The sequence below is a fragment of the Polyodon spathula genome, chromosome 2 (genome assembly GCF_017654505.1).
Source record: "Polyodon spathula isolate WHYD16114869_AA chromosome 2, ASM1765450v1, whole genome shotgun sequence".
Lineage (NCBI taxonomy): Eukaryota > Metazoa > Chordata > Actinopteri > Acipenseriformes > Polyodontidae > Polyodon > Polyodon spathula.
The window spans coordinates 106,933,533-106,949,617 of NC_054535.1; the positions used below are offsets into that span (position 1 = coordinate 106,933,533).

General features: G+C 44.9%; 1 protein-coding gene across 3 annotated transcripts in view; it reads right to left on the reverse strand.

The window, feature by feature from the left end:
- Nucleotides 1-7,414: 7,414 nt before the first annotated feature.
- The window catches only part of LOC121306874 (drebrin-like), a 63,444-nt gene continuing 54,773 nt past the window's right edge, over nt 7,415-16,085 (reverse strand). For 2 of the 3 annotated variants that reach the window (XM_041238860.1, XM_041238874.1), the window contains 4 exons: nt 15,677-15,817; nt 15,307-15,458; nt 13,468-13,525; nt 7,415-7,849 (listed from right to left, as the gene is read on the reverse strand). In XM_041238860.1, coding sequence (XP_041094794.1) covers nt 7,713-7,849; nt 13,468-13,525; nt 15,307-15,458; nt 15,677-15,817 — 488 coding nt within the window. In that variant the 3' untranslated portion in view covers nt 7,415-7,712. The remainder of the gene's footprint in view (nt 7,850-13,467; nt 13,526-15,306; nt 15,459-15,676; nt 15,818-16,085) is intronic. The other variant, XM_041238867.1, reaches the window with a different exon arrangement.

Here is a 16,085-nt window from a genome sequence, read left to right on the forward strand (position 1 = left end):
TGCAGGACAGGGATTCAAGGACAGGGATTCAATGGGTCTGCAGGACAGGGTCTGCATTCAATGGGTTAAATGGGTCTGCAGGACAGGGATTCAATGGGTCTGAGGATTTCAGTGGGTCTGCAGGACAGGGATTCAGGGTCTGCATGGGATTCAATGGGTCTGCAGGACAGGGATTCAATGGGTCTGCAGGATGGGGATTCAATGGGTCTGCAGGATGGGATTCAATGGGTCAATGGGTCTGCAGGGGTCTGCAGGACAGGGATTCAATGGGTCTGCAGGATGGGATTCATTGATTCAGGACAGGGATTCAATGGGTCTGCAGGATTGGGATTCAGTGGGTTTGCAGGACAGGGATTCAATGGGTCTGCAGGATGGGATTCAATGGGTTTGCAGGACAGGGATTCAGTGGGTCTGCAGGATGGGGATTCAATGGGTCTGCAGGATGGGATTCAGTGGGTCTGCAGGACAGGGATTCAATGGGTCTGCAGGGATTCAGTGGGATTCAGTGGGTCTGCAGGACAGGGATTCAATGGGTCTGCAGGATGGGGATTCAATGGGTCTGCAGGACAGGGATTCAATGGGTCTGCAGGATAGGGATTCTGCAGGATGGGATTCAATGGGTCTGTCGGATGGGATGCATTGTCCAGACGTATCCCTAGTTACCAGACGTCCTACCCGTAAACGGTAACCCCTAATAGTTACCCAGACCGTCTACCCTAAGTTACTGACGTCCTGTCTGAATTCAAGTTACCCAGACGGCCTGTCCCTGTTACCAGACGTCCTACGTGTTACAGCCGTCCTCTCCTCGCCCCTAAGTGGATTCAATGGGTCTGCAGGACAGGGATTCAATGGGTTTGCAGGATGGGGATTCAATGGGTCTGCAGGATGGGATTCAATGGGTCTGCAGGACAGGGATTCAATGGGTCTGCAGGACAGGGATTCAATGGGTCTGCAGGACGGGGATTCAATGGGTCTGCAGGATGGGTCTGCAGGACAGGGATTCAATGGGTCTGCAGGATAGGGATTCAGGATGGGGATTCAATGGGTCTGCAGGATGGGATTCAATGGGTCTGCAGGAAAGGGATTCAATGGGTCTGCAGGATACATTTTTTGTTTTCCCCTAAGTTACCCAAGGACCCGTCCTTTGTCCCTAAGTCACCAGACGCCTAACCTAAAGTTACCCAGACGTCTTCCGAAGTTACTCCAGACGTCCTATCACTAAGTTACCACGACGTCCTACTCTAAGTTACCGCAGGTGCTGATGGATGGGATTCAGTGGGCCTTCCTAAGTTTACCAAGAAGTTCTGCCCCGTTAGTTACCAGACGTCCTAGGTTCAGGAGGATGGGGATTCATTGGGTCTGCAGGATGGGTTCAATGGGTCAGGATGGGATTCAGTGGGTCTGCAGGATGGGGATTCAATGGGTCTGCAGGATGGGATTCAATGGGTTTGCAGGATTGGGATTCAGTGGGTCTGCAGGATGGGGTTCAATGGGTCTGCAGGACAGGGATTCAATGGGGTCTGCAGGACAGGGATTCAAGGACAGGATGGGATTCAATGGGTCTGCAGGATGGGGATTCAGTGGGTCTGCAGGATGGGATTCAATGGGTCTGCAGGATGGGATTCAATGGGTCTGCAGGATGGGATTCAATGGGTCTGCAGGACAGGGATTCAATGGATCTGCAGGATGGGATTCAGTGGGTCTGCAGGACTGGGATTCAATGGGATGGGATTCAATGGGTCTGCAGGATGGGATTCAATGGGTCTGCAGGATCAATGGGTCTGCAGGATGGGGATTCAATGGGTCTGCAGGATGGGGATTCAATGGGTCTGCAGGACAGGGATTCAATGGGTCTGCAGGACAGGGATCAATGCAGGATGGGGATTCAAGGACAGGATGGGGATTCAATGGGTCTGCAGGATGGGGATTCAATGGGTCTGCAGGATGGGATTCAATGGTTCTGCAGGATGGGGATTCAATGGGTCTGCAGGATGGGGATTCAATGGGTCTGCAGGATGGGATTCAATGATTGGGATTCAATGGGTCTGCAGGACAGGGATTCAATGGGTCTGCAGGATGGGGATTCAATGGGTTTGCAGAATCAATGGGTCTGCAGGACAGGGATTCAGGATGGGTCTGCAGGACAGGGATTCAATGGGTCTGCAGGACAGGGATTCAATGGGTCTGCAGGACAGGGATTCAATGGGTCTGCAGGATGGGATACAATCGGTCCGCAGGATGGGATTCAGTGGGTCTGCAGGATGGGATTCAGTGGGTCTGCAGGATAGGGATTCAATGGGTCTGCAGGATGGGATTCAATGGGTCTGCAGGACAGGGATTCAGTGGGTCTGTAGGACAGGGATTCAATGGGTCTGCAGGATGGGATTCAATGGGTCTGCAGGACAGGGATTCAATGGGTTTGCAGATGGGATTCAGTGGGTGCAGGATGGGATTCAATTGGTCTGCAGGATGGGATTCAGGGATGGGGGTCTGCAGGACAGGGATTCAAACCCAGACGTCCCAGACAGCTACCCTAAGTTTTACGAGACGTCTAGGGACGTAAGTTACATAGACGTTACCCAGGACGTTACTCGGTGTACCCCTTAAGTAACCCAAACGTCCTACCCATAAGTGACCCAGCCGTGGGCCCTAGTCAAGTTAAGGTCTGTCAGTAGGACAGGGATTCAGTGAGTGTGCAGGATGGGATTCAATTGGTCTGCAGGATGGGGTTCAGTGGGTCTGCAGGATGGGATTCATTGGGTCTGCAGGATGGGATTCAATGGGTCTGCAGGATGGGGATTCAATGGGTCTGCTGGATGGGATTCAATGGGTCTGCAGGACGGGATTCAATGGGTCTGCAGGACAGGTATTCAATGTGTCTGCAGGATGGGGATTCAATGGGTATGCAGGACAGGGATTCAGTGAGTAGGTCTCCTGTCCCTAAGTCACCCAGACGGTACTACCCTAGTTACACTAAGACGGGCGTCCTACCCTAAGTACCCATACGTCCTATCAAGTTACCCAGACAGTCCTAATTAAGTCGCGATGGATACCTAAGTGACCCAGACGTCCTGTCCTATAAAGTCACCCAAACCGTCCTACCTAAGTTACCAAGGACCCTAAACTAAGTACTACGAACGTTACCTAGTCACCCAGACGTCCTACCCTAAGTCATTCACCCAAACGTCTACCATAAAGGTTACCAAAACGTACTACCCTAAGTCACCAAGACGTCCTACCCTAAAGTAACATAAGACGTACTACCCTATGTGACGTACTACCCTACAATGGGTCTGCAGGATGGGATTCAATGGGTCTGCAGGATAGGGATTCAGTGGGTCTGCAGGATGGGATTCAGTGGGTCTGCAGGATGGGATTCAGTGGGTCTGCAGGATGGGATTCAGTGGGTTTGCAGGATGGGATTCAGTGGGTTTGCAGGATGGGATTCAGTGGGTCTGCAGGATGGGGATTCAATGGGTCTGCAGGACAGGGATTCAGTGGGTCTGCAGGATGGGATTCAATGGGTCTGCAGGACATTCAATGGGTCTGCAGGGATTCAATGGGTCTGCAGGACAGGGATTCAGTGGGTCTAGGACTGGGATTCAGTGGGTCTGCAGGATGGGATTCAATGGGTCAGGACAGCAGGACAGGATGGGATTCAATGGGTCTGCAGGACAGGGATTCAAAGACAGGGATTCAATGGGTCTGCAGGACAGGGATTCAATGGGTCTACAGGATGGGGATTCAATGGGTCTGCAGGATGGGGATTCAATGGGTCTGCAGGACAGGGATTCAATGGGTCTGCAGGACAGGGATTCAATGGGTCTGCAGGATAGGGATTCAATGGGTCTGCAGGATAGGGATTCAATGGGTCTGTAGGATGAGATTCAATGGGTCTGCAGGATGGGATTCAATGGGTCTGGAGGACAGGGATTCAAGGAAAGTGATTCAATGGGTCTGCAGGACAGGGATTCAAGGACAGGGATTCAATGGGTCTGCAGGACAGGGATTCAGGATGGGATCTGCAGGATGGGATTCAATGGGTCTGCAGGATGGGATTCAATGGGTCTGCAGGACAGGGATTCAATGGGTCTGCAGGATGGGATTCAGGGATTCAATGGTTCTGCAAGATTAGGATTCAATGCGTCTGCAGGACAGGGATTCATGGGTCTGTAGGACAGGGATTCATGATGGGTCTGCAGGATGGGATTCAATGGGTCTGTCGGATGGGATTCAATGGGTCAGCAGGATGGGGTTTTAATGGGTTTACAGGATCGAGATTCAATGGGTCTGCAGGATTGGATTCAATGAGTCTGCAGGACAGGGATTTAATGGGTCTGCAGGATAGGGATTCAATGGGTCTGCAGGATGGGATTCAATGGGTCTGCAGGATGGGATTCAATGGGTCTGCAGGATGGGATTCAATGGGTCTGCAGGATGGGGATTCAATGGGTTTGCAGGATGGGGATTCAATGGGTCTGCAGGATGGGATTCAATGGGTCTGCAGGATGGGATTCAATGGGTCTGCAGGATGGGATTCAATGGGTCTGCAGGATGGGATTCAATGGGTCTGCAGGACAGGGATTCAATGGGTCTGCAGGATAGGGATTCAATGGGTCTGCAGGATGGGATTGAATGTGTTTGCAGGAGCGGATTCAATGGGTTTTCAGGATGGGATTTAGTGGGTCTGCAGGATGGGATTCAATGGGTCTTCAGGACGGGAATCAATGGGTCTGCAGGACAGGGATTCCCTGGGTCTGCAGGATGGGGATTCAATGGGTCTGCAAAATGGGGATTCACTTGTTCTGCATGATTGGATTCGATGTGTCTTCAGGACGGGATTCAATGGGTCTGCAGGATGGGGATTCAATGGGTCTGCAGGATGGGGATTCAATGGGTCTGCAGGACAGGGATTCAGTGGGTCTGCAGGACGGGGATTCAATGGGTCTGCAGGATGGGGATTTTGTCTTTATGTTTGTGGGTGTCATTCGTATTAAAGAAGCATGCAAGAAGTCATGCATTTCTCATGATACTTCACCAAACCGTCTTGCACAGGTTTAAAAGAAGTGAAATACACCTGTGCCCTGCCTACAGACACAATGAAGGTGTTTATTAGCTAATTAGCTCCACCCTCTGGGCCACACCCACATTACAACGAGAACAGGGGAGACCTGATAGGGGAAATTGTTGACTGGGAATCAAGTCAATCAAAAAGCATGGCTTCCAACAGTGTTTTTATATTTGCTGTATCAAAACCTACCCTTTTTAGACCTATAAAATGAATAGATGAGCCTGGCTGAGATACTGTTAATAACTACGACTTCAAATATGTTTGTTCCATTGTGTTTCTTTCAAAACTGCACATATGAGATCTACATATCAAAGATTTACAGAATTAAATAGTTTAAAACCCTATGCCATTGATAACCCTGCTGGTCACAAATATTACTGCTCAAAAGCTTAGTCAACTCTGATGTTGATTATGGAAGAATATACTGAAAAATACAAACAAAAACACAGTTAGCTTGAAAATATATTTATTTCCATCGCAATTAGCTCCATGTAGAAAGAATCCCCTTGCAAGCAAGTTCAATAGCTATGTATTAGATGCACAGTTTCTTATAAAAACATGCAATTCCTAAGACAATACTGCTGTCGATGTGATCAGAGAGTAACAGCAACCATGCATGGCCAGACATGACAACGAGGAAAACCAGGATAAAATGAAGAGAAAGGATATATTACAGTAATAATAATAATAAAAAGATTTACAGTGTGAACATTCTTTTTATAAACAACAGTAGCTTTCCAGGCAATAGTGTTAACTAATAGAATTAACTAATTTTGCTTCATAAATTTGAATGAAACCTGCTGAATACCGTTTTGTAGTTTTCCATATACTTAACAAAAAACGGACAAAAATTGAACAATGTGACATTTTGAAATCTAACATGAAACACTGTACTACTATTCTTTGTAGCTTCTTTGAAAACATGAGGTTAAATAAAAAATCTAAAATATGTTCATATCATTTTTATAAGCAGTAGCTATTTACCTTTAGGTACCAGATCTTATAATTAAGGAAGAGGGATGGCTTTTTTTTATTTCTAGACCTGATGTGTTGCTCTTGAATCTTGTGGGTTTCACGCCTTACTGTTAGTGTTGGGAGCTGCATGCTGACCTCTGCCTAGCCATATTTTAACATAATCTTCAGGTTTGAAAAATATCAGCGGCGGGCCGACTAATCTGAGGAGCAGGAGCGACGACACTGTTGTTAAGAGCGCTAGTTTCTGAGGTGTTGCCATTGGGGTGTAAAAAAGATAGTATTTTTCTTCTGGAGTTCGGATTACAACCCAACTCTGGAGTTCAGGTTACGACCCAAACTCCTGGAGTTCAGGTTACGACCCAACTCCTGGAGTTCAGATTACGACCGAAGCTCCTGGTCTGGTGTCCTCGTCACAAATCCACCGTCACAAACTGGCAACCCGTGGGCAGTCTGGCTGACAGTTTTGAAGAAAGGCCAAGGACAGGGCCTGGAGACTGGATTTCACTCCCACCTTTTCCAAGGGTTTCTCCCTGGCAGAGGTAAGGGTACCAGTAGGGGGTGGGGGTTGCCAGCTAACTGGAAGAACAGAGGACTCCAGTCTCCAGTGCAGTCCACCCTATCTCCAAACACTTCATTAATCACAAAATACATGGAAACACAGGTACATATTGCAATTGGAATGAGTTCAGTGCAGAACATACATACTTAAAATAAAATAAAGTTGCAGCAAACCTGTGAAAGGCACAGCATTAATATTACCTGATGCAAATTTAAAAACATACAAAGTGTGCTTAAGCTGAGGATGCATACAAAAAAAAATGTCAAACAAGACAGTTTCTATATATAGCCTCAGCACTAGCTGGTGCACTCCCCACTTTTAACTCTAGTAATGACGAGTCCATCATATAATACCTGCAATGGAAAAAGCAGAACTCAAAAACAAAAACATTGGATTAATACAGTTCTAGTCTGCTGTGTACTTAAAAGTGTTAAAAGCAAGGTTTCCTACTAAAACTACACTACACAAAAATGATATGCCTTGAAAGACAAGCTGTTATTACTTTTAATTAAACGCTTCCACACAACAACAGCACATCCTTACAAAGCATTAATTTTTCCTCTTAGCTGTACCAACAAATAATACACGAAAACAAAACTACATCATTCACTGTATAAATTCACTTTGAGTTCCAAAGCTACATCAACGCTGGCAGGTGGAACTCTAATAACCTCCTGCTTGTGCTAGAACAGCAGCAGCAGCAGAAAGTCTGGTGATCAGAGAGAGACTCAGGGGCAAGAGGAGAGAGGCTTGTGTCCTGCACAAATACAACTATATAAGGGGAATGCTGAGAAAAAACAGACAACAAGGTCTGCTTTCAGTTGAAGATAGTATCCAATTGATAACGATCGTATGATAGCTTTAAGACTTTATAAGCAAAGCAGATAAAAAAATAAAATAAAATAAAATAAAAACACTGAATTACACACATTGGTAAGCCACTGAAACCACTAACAACCAGCACAGGGCTTCAGAAAGAGCTGTGTTCTGTGTTCTACCTGCAATAATCACATGTTCCACAAGGGGGCAGTGTACAGGATCAATAGAAGCCCTTTTTGTCTGGGAAGCTTTTAAATGTGACCCCCTCCCCCAATCCCCTGTCCTTTTCTAAAGGGTTTCCACGTAGCTGGATGGAAAGAGACCCTGCCGACCGTCTTCACTGCAGCCACGCCACCACCCCTGGTCCACCATCTCCACAGCACTGATGATGTCACCAGGTTCAAATGACAGCTCAGAGTCGTCTTCTGCAGGGGGAATAGAAGAGGGACACACAGATACAGATTCCACTGGGTTTTATATATATATATATATATGTGTGTGTGTGTGTGTGTGTGTGTGTGCGTGTGTAAGAGGACGAAGGCTGGGTGAGGACCTCATGACAAGCTAACAGAAAATAAGTAGTATTTAAAACTTGAGAAAAGATTATGAAGAACAAGGTACAGACCATGACATATACAGTAAACCTCCCAACTCTCTCCTATACTGGACTACATGGCACCCAGCTGAATCAGTACTGGCATCACCTTGTACTGCTCCAGACTCTGCAGTATTCTACTACTGCTTGCAATCATAATTATATCTTCTGTATCTTGTGCTTGATTTTACTCTTAAAGGTAACCATATTCACGCTTTTTGAAATCATTCTTATCCATTTATTGTACTGACTACTTGCTCTTAATGGAATTTACTCTTATAACCAATATTATATTCAACTGCTCTTAGCTGTAATCACTCTCAAACATATTTACTGTAATTTTTATCTTCTCTCATTTGAATATGCTCTTACTACTGATTTTATTGTATTCTATAACTTCGATTATCTGTAATGTGATACTTTGTAACAATTGTAAGTCGTCCTGGATAAGGGCGTCTGCTAAGAACTAAATAAAATAATAATAATAATAATATAATAATAATAATAATAATAATAATAAATAATAATAATAATATCAACCATATCACAGAATAGCATAGAATATGCATTAGCAATGGAATGTTTAACCACAATTTGATTAGCAATTCTCCAGAATAAGGCAAAAATGTAAGTGAAACATACAGACAGACAGATGGATGAACTGACAGAGAGACAGACAGATGGACAGACAGCATCATATATCTACAGAACTGTATATCCAAATAATGTTAATACCAAGTTTCACAGCAAGTGGATAAGCGATTCCAGATATATGAAAAATGTAAGTGCGGCACACTGATGTACATGAGTGTGGACAGACAGACAGACACACCGGTGTGAGACCGCTCCACTACACCCCCTTCACAGGGGATGAAATCAGCAGCACACACAGACACCCCAGTGTGTGAGAGACCGCTCCACTGCACCCTCTTCACAGGGGATGAAATCAGCAGCACACACAGACACCCCAGTGTGTGAGAGACCGCTCCACTACACCCCCTTCACAGGGGATGAAATCAGCAGCACACACAGACACCCTGGTGTGAGAGACCACTCCACTACACCAGGGGATGAAATCAGCAGCACAGACAGACACCCCAGTGTGTGAGAGACCACTCCACTACACCAGGGGATGAAATCAGCAGCACAGACAGACACCCCAGTGTGTGAGAGACCGCTCCACTACACCCCCTTCACAGGGGATGAAATCAGCAGCACACACAGACACCCTGGTGTGAGAGACCACTCCACTACACCCCCTTCACAGGGGATGAAATCAGCAGCACACACAGACACCCCAGTGTGTGAGAGACCGCTCCACTGCACCCTCTTCACAGGGGATGAAATCAGCAGCACACACAGACACCCCAGTGTGTGAGAAACCGCTCCACTGCACCCTCTTCACAGGGGATGAAATCAGCAGCACACACAGACACCCTGGTGTGAGAGACCACTCCACTACACCAGGGGATGAAATCAGCAGCACAGACAGACACCCCAGTGTGTGAGAGACCGCTCCACTACACCCCCTTCACAGGGGATGAAATCAGCAGCACACACAGACACCCCAGTGTGTGAGACCACTCCACTACACCCCCTTCACAGGGGATGAAATCAGCAGCACACACAGACACCCCAGTGTATGAGACCACTCCACTACACCCTCTTCACAGGGGAGGAAATCAGCAGCGACATCCTAAAATCTACCTTCATGAAAAGAAGCGATGCTGAAGGCAGCTTGCCAGCCAAGTACAATACTACAGAAAAACATGAATTCTATGGAAGGAATATCAAGAGGGTGTTACAGTGACTAACAGTGCTTAAAATGTATGCAGTCTATACGCCCGTATTGCTGGTGCAATGAGTGTGCAACTAATTTAAAATAAGCTCCAAAAGAACATGTAATACAATGTCTGACCTGATGATGCCTTAAATATAAAGAGAGGTGCAATTCAGATGAAAACCCTAATATCTGAGATAACTGAAATAAGCCAGGCCATGGCTCTGAAGCTAAGTGATCCAGATGACCAGACACAATCGTAAGATCAGTACAATTAACTCATTTTGCTTCATAAAGTCGAATGAAACCTGCTGAATAATGTTACTTTAACATATTGAATTACACACCGGTTTGTAGTTCCCTTTCAATTCCAAGACGACCATCAACCAATACTTTTGGGATATCCCTTCCACAGGTCGGGTATTCACTGAGCATTTTATGTCAGAGCTGCCGATAGGCTGCTCCGGGGAGTGACGTCCTCGATCCCGCCTACCCAGGGAATAAGTATTCACTCAGCGGAGATCACGTCTCCCTTTTGCTTCTCACAATCAGGTAGGTAAGGTAGGTATAACAAACTTCTCAGCTGCATGATTGCGTCTTTGTAACATCTCTCACTTCGAGTTTTTCTGTTAGTTCCCCTGCAATTTATTGCTGGAAGTTGGCTTGCCACTTCCCCGAAATGGGAAACGTGGCTTCTGAGGACTGAGCTTGAAATGCTGCGCAGTTGCGCTCAGTTTAAAAAAAAATCTTTCTTTCAACAGCCTACATCGCTTGCCAACTGTAGTCTGCCCTACAGCATCTACTGACCGCTTTTTGCAACTAAAAATAAATAAATAAACAAAAGAGAGATATGTATTCCTCCAATGGGACCTGGCTCTGCTGTACCTGCTGTTACTCAACGCCGTTGGGCTGACTCGGCCCGCCCTCTCGGTGTGCACGGCCTACGTGTGCTTTCTCCACTGGGTCTGATTCCAGCCCACTGTAGAGTAGACTCCACGCATACAGTGACCCTCCCACCTCAGTGCATTGGGTCGTAAAAAATAAAAATCTCTCTCTTTCTTTTCTGTGTATACTGTCTGCAGGCTGTGCTCCACTGCGCTGTAAGCTACATGCTGCCCCGGTTGTGTGACTGCACGTGCTCCAGACTAGACACCCAGCCCACTAACCTCAATGCATACGCCCCAGGAGCTCAGTTCCTCCGTGCTTTGGTGCACTCGGTGTCTCAGTGCCTCAGCGCCCTCGGTGCCTCAGAGCCTTGGCACCTCGGTGTCTCAGAGCCCCTGCACTTCGGTGTGTCAGAGCCCTCGGTGCTGAAATGCTCCCTGCATCGGTACTCTCGGAGTCTCAGAGTCTCGGTTCCTCAGCACCTTAGGTGCCTCAGAGCCTCTGTGCCTTATCACCCTAGGTGCCTCAGAGCCTTGGTGCCTTATCACCCTAGGTGCCTCAGAGCCTCTGTGCCTCAGAGCCTTGGCGCCTCAGTGCATCAGAGCCTCGGCACCTCGGTACGTCGCCGGCCTCGGTGCTCAAAACCTCCCTGCATTGGTACCCTCAGTGCCTAAGAGCCTCGGTACCTCTATGTTTTGGCACCCTCAGTGCTCTAGAGCACTGCAGCACTGCAGAATGCTAGGGCCCTGCACACTCTACAGGAGGAGTGGCTACGTCGTGGGCCCTCTTTAGAGGAGCCTCATTTGATTGATATTTGTATTGCTGGGCTACTCTGCGTACATTGAAGTTCTACTGACTCAGTGTGGTAGATCCCTCTATGCCTTCATTAGACACTAGGGTTCTTGAGGTTTTTTTGCAAATTTTTGCAGACCCCAGGCACGTTTATCCACGCATATGTATATTACAGGACATCCAAGTTTAATGACAACTAACTTGTTTTGTCAACATGGAAATATACTAGGGAACAGATATATTGTGAAAGCTATATCATTTATATTAAATGATTTATTTCTGTTTTAAAATTGAACATTTGCCTGCAAAAAATACCTTTTTTTATATAACATAAATATCTAAAAAAGGTCTGGCATGCGTGGGATTTGTAACTATTCCCTTCTATTTGCAAGTGTGTTGTGTTATATACAGTCATCAGAGCTACATGATTGACTGACTATCGGAAAACAAGCAGTATTCTGAAAGATAAAGTCAGACAGCTGAGAATTCTCAGGACTTCGTTATTTTTTTTTACATTTTTGGAGATTTTTTTCAAGTCATCTCATCATTCTGAGATTCTGAGGGATCTCTGAAAAATGTTGGTTTCCTGTCAGTGTAACGCTCATTGTGGTCCCTATTGGTGCAAGGAAGTATGATTCCCCCTCTCGATACTGGTTGATGAGAGTAACGCTATCTGTGGACAAAAAGGAACATTAATGTCTGAGAATCATCAATGCTCATTAGCTCTGGCACTTGCCTGGGAACTAGGTAGCTTCCAATATGTCAGTTTCATTTTACATTGTTCTTTCCCGCTAATTTAACAGAATGAAAACAATGTGTGAGGAAATCACAAAAGATCTTCTGCTTATGCTGGCATTGGTTTCAGGATGCAATGAATCAACACGTACCAGAAAGGCAGACACAGGTATAGACATGTGCAAAGGATTTAAAACATTCTGTGTGGCCTGAGACGGTAAAGCATTCATTACTTTCACAAAATAATTTGATTTGTAAATGTATTATCTAAATGACTGTTATTAAATTACATACTTCATTTTGTTCATATTACATCTGCTGGCTTTTACAGTGTATCTAAGGCATACATAAATACAGGAAAACATGTCAGAGCAGACAAATAGAAAATTCATAAGTAATAATAATCTTTTAAGAGACCACCTGTGTTAAGAGGTCACTATTAGACTGTCCCTTGAGTGGTCTCTTAATACAGGTTTGACTGTACTGTTATTGATGTAGTTCCCTTTAAATAAAAGAAAATCAGGTTAACTTGACTTCACTGAGATGTGGGCATGTGCACTACTGTCACCTCAAGCTGTCTGGAGTGGTTCGACACCCCTGGGTGAGGAATGCACATGCATTACATTGCTAAATTTACCTTTATTAAAACTCTACAATGAGGAGCTCACATTTAGATTTGTATGTGTGATAATCATAAGAAGAACCTGCTTGGCAACAAACAGCCCTGCTTTAATAAATGCACAGATGTGCTGTTAAAACAGCTCGAGGGAACTGAATGTATTCAGTCCAGAGCAACGCCTGTTCGTTTTACAAAACTACAGTCAAACAATGGAGCAATATAACAACTAAGTTCTCTTCAGCACTCCTCAAGGTGTTTGAAACATTAACAAGATTAATAAAAAATGTGAGGAATTTGGGATGATTAGTGAATGACAATAACATTGCATCAGCAAGGGAACGTCCCTTATACAAGTGGAGCACATTGAACACATAGCAAAGTGTGAGCGCATTGGTAAACCATAGGGAAGCATTGTAAATCACAGCCAGGCATGGTAAAGAATAGTACAAAATAATAAAAAAAACCACAGAAAATCAGGGCAAACCATGATACATGCACATTATAACCAAAGCATGGTGAAAAAAAAAACGTAAAATTTCCTGGCAAATTTACTGTGGTCAATTTTACTAAAGGATCCCTAGCCACGGTCTCCTGTATTGTGGAGCAGCACCCTCTAGTGGGTGATTCTGACACTCACCAGCCTGATAGTCGTACAGTGCCCGTACACACATCTCTCTCTCTGGCTCTTTGGAATGCTGTGGAATCACACAGAGAAAAAGAGGAAGGTTAGACTACACACGACCGCACTACCTGTGAAGAAACAGAATAACTACACTCAGCACTTACTCTACTGGGAAGAAACAGAAGAACTACACTCAGCGCTTACTCTACTGGGAAGAAACAGAATAACTACACTCAGCGCTTACTTTACTGGGAAGAAACAGAATGACTACACTCAGCGCTTACTCTACTGGGAAGAAACAGAATAACTACACTCAGCTTACTCTACTGGGAAGAAACAGAATAACTACACTCAGCGCTTACTCTACTGGGAAGAAACAGAATAACTACACTCAGCGCTTACTCTACTGGGAAGAAACAGAATAACTACACTCAGCGCTTACTCTACTGGGAAGAAACAGAATAACTACACTCAGCGCTTACTCTACTGGGAAGAAACAGAATAACTACACTCAGCGCTTACTCTACTGGGAAGAAACAGAATAACTACACTCAGCGCTTACTCTACTGGGAAGAAACAGAATAACTACACTCAGCGCTTACTCTACTGGGAAGAAACAGAAGAACTACACTCAGCGCTTACTCTACTGGGAAGAAACAGAATAACTACACTCAGCGCTTACTCTACTGGGAAGAAACAGAATAACTACACTCAGAGCTTACTCTACTGGGAAGAAACAGAATAACTACACTCAGCGCTTACTCTACTGGGAAGAAACAGAAGAACTACACTCAGCGCTTACTCTACTGGGAAGAAACAGAATAACTACACTCAGCACTTACTCTACTGGGAAGAAACAGAAGAACTACACTCAGCGCTTACTCTACTGGGAAGAAACAGAATAACTACACTCAGCGCTTACTCTACTGGGAAGAAACAGAAGAACTACACTCAGCGCTTACTCTACTGGGAAGAAACAGAATAACTACACTCAGAGCTTACTCTACTGGGAAGAAACAGAATAACTACACTCAGAGCTTACTCTACTGGGAAGAAACAGAATGACTACACTCAGCGCTTACTCTACTGAGAAGAAACAGAATAACTACACTCAGAGCTTACTCTACTGGGAAGAAACAGAATGACTACACTCGCTTACTCTACTGGGGTTCAGAGTAAGGGGTCTTCTGGCTTCAGAGAAGTTAATAAATAAATGAATATAAAGCCACCTGCTTTGCTGCAAATCTGTATGGTAAAGGCAGAGTACCACACAGGTGATAACAATAGGCTTCTGCAGAAAATCAACACTGTGTGAATTGTTTGAGTGACATTTAAAGAAAGGCATGGTTTTCAGAATGTGTTTAAGAACAAAGAACTTTCCATGACATTCCCTGTTGTTATTTGTTTTCCTGTTCTCTTTTTCTGCAGTTTGCAATCACTCAGAGTGCTTCTCACATTTACTCCAATATTGCGCCTTTTTTAGTTAAGCTGCAGCTGCTCTTCAGTTCTACTTGCCTGATATACTGCATCCATATATAATGTCAGCTAGACCAGCCAAAGAGACCCTGCTTCATCTACTGCACCACTGTGTATCACCACAAAAACAAGCAGAAACTGAATCCACACACACAGGTCACGGGATACCCCTGGCTCTCACTTCTAAAAGTACCTCTTAGGAAACCGATCTATCTATATATCAAAAAAAGATAAAGGGGTGGGGCTGTAAAACAGAAGCTGCTTACTGAAATCTTTCACTTTTAAAACACTTTCAATTACATGCAATTCATTTTATTATTTTCACAACAAAGTAGTCAACTTTAAACTTCTAACTTGTAAATAACAAAACCTTCGTACTTCCTTTCCATTCACCTTCTCACTCCTCTCTTCCTGCTCTTTGGTTGTGTGGTCAACTTCAGTCCCAGCATGCACTGCTCTGCAGCGAGCTGACACAGAGTCCTGCTTTGGTGCATTTTGGGGACAGTGCTCTTCCGTCTGGTGGTTCAGTTCTACAACCAGGAAAACAGGGATAGCTGTAAACATTCTAGAATGTATACACAAGACATTTCCTTCCTTAAGAGCATTAAAAACAGCACCCAAATTGAAGTAGGTACACCAAGAAGTCATGTTAGGTAACCCAGCTAACCCCTGTGACTTGCTGATTGAGCTACTGAGCTATATATAGCTCTAAGAGTATATCTGTGTTTATCTGTGTTTATCCATGTACCTGCTCTGCCATTGTGTTCTACAGTTGACTCTCTCTCTCCCTCCTCCTCCTCTGTCTCCCCTTTGCCCTCCTCTTCCAGACTCATCTCAGTCGTCAGCTCCTTTTGTATGTCTTCCTCAGTTTCTATCACTCCATCTTTACCTGTAAGATGCAACAACCAAGGAACATGTCAGCTTAGTGTTTTAGTACAAATGCAATTTCTCACATGGACAACTACAGTACAACACATAAAGAAGACATTAAAAACTCCCCCTTTCAAACTCCTACAATCTGATCATTCAAATAAAATACTTCATTGAAGGTTGTTCTAAAAAACCCACAATGGATGCTGGGGTAGAGTTAATAGTTTGAGTAATGGGGTTACAAATATTAGGAGCAGTTAGATGATTAATAGGTTAGCAATTATTAA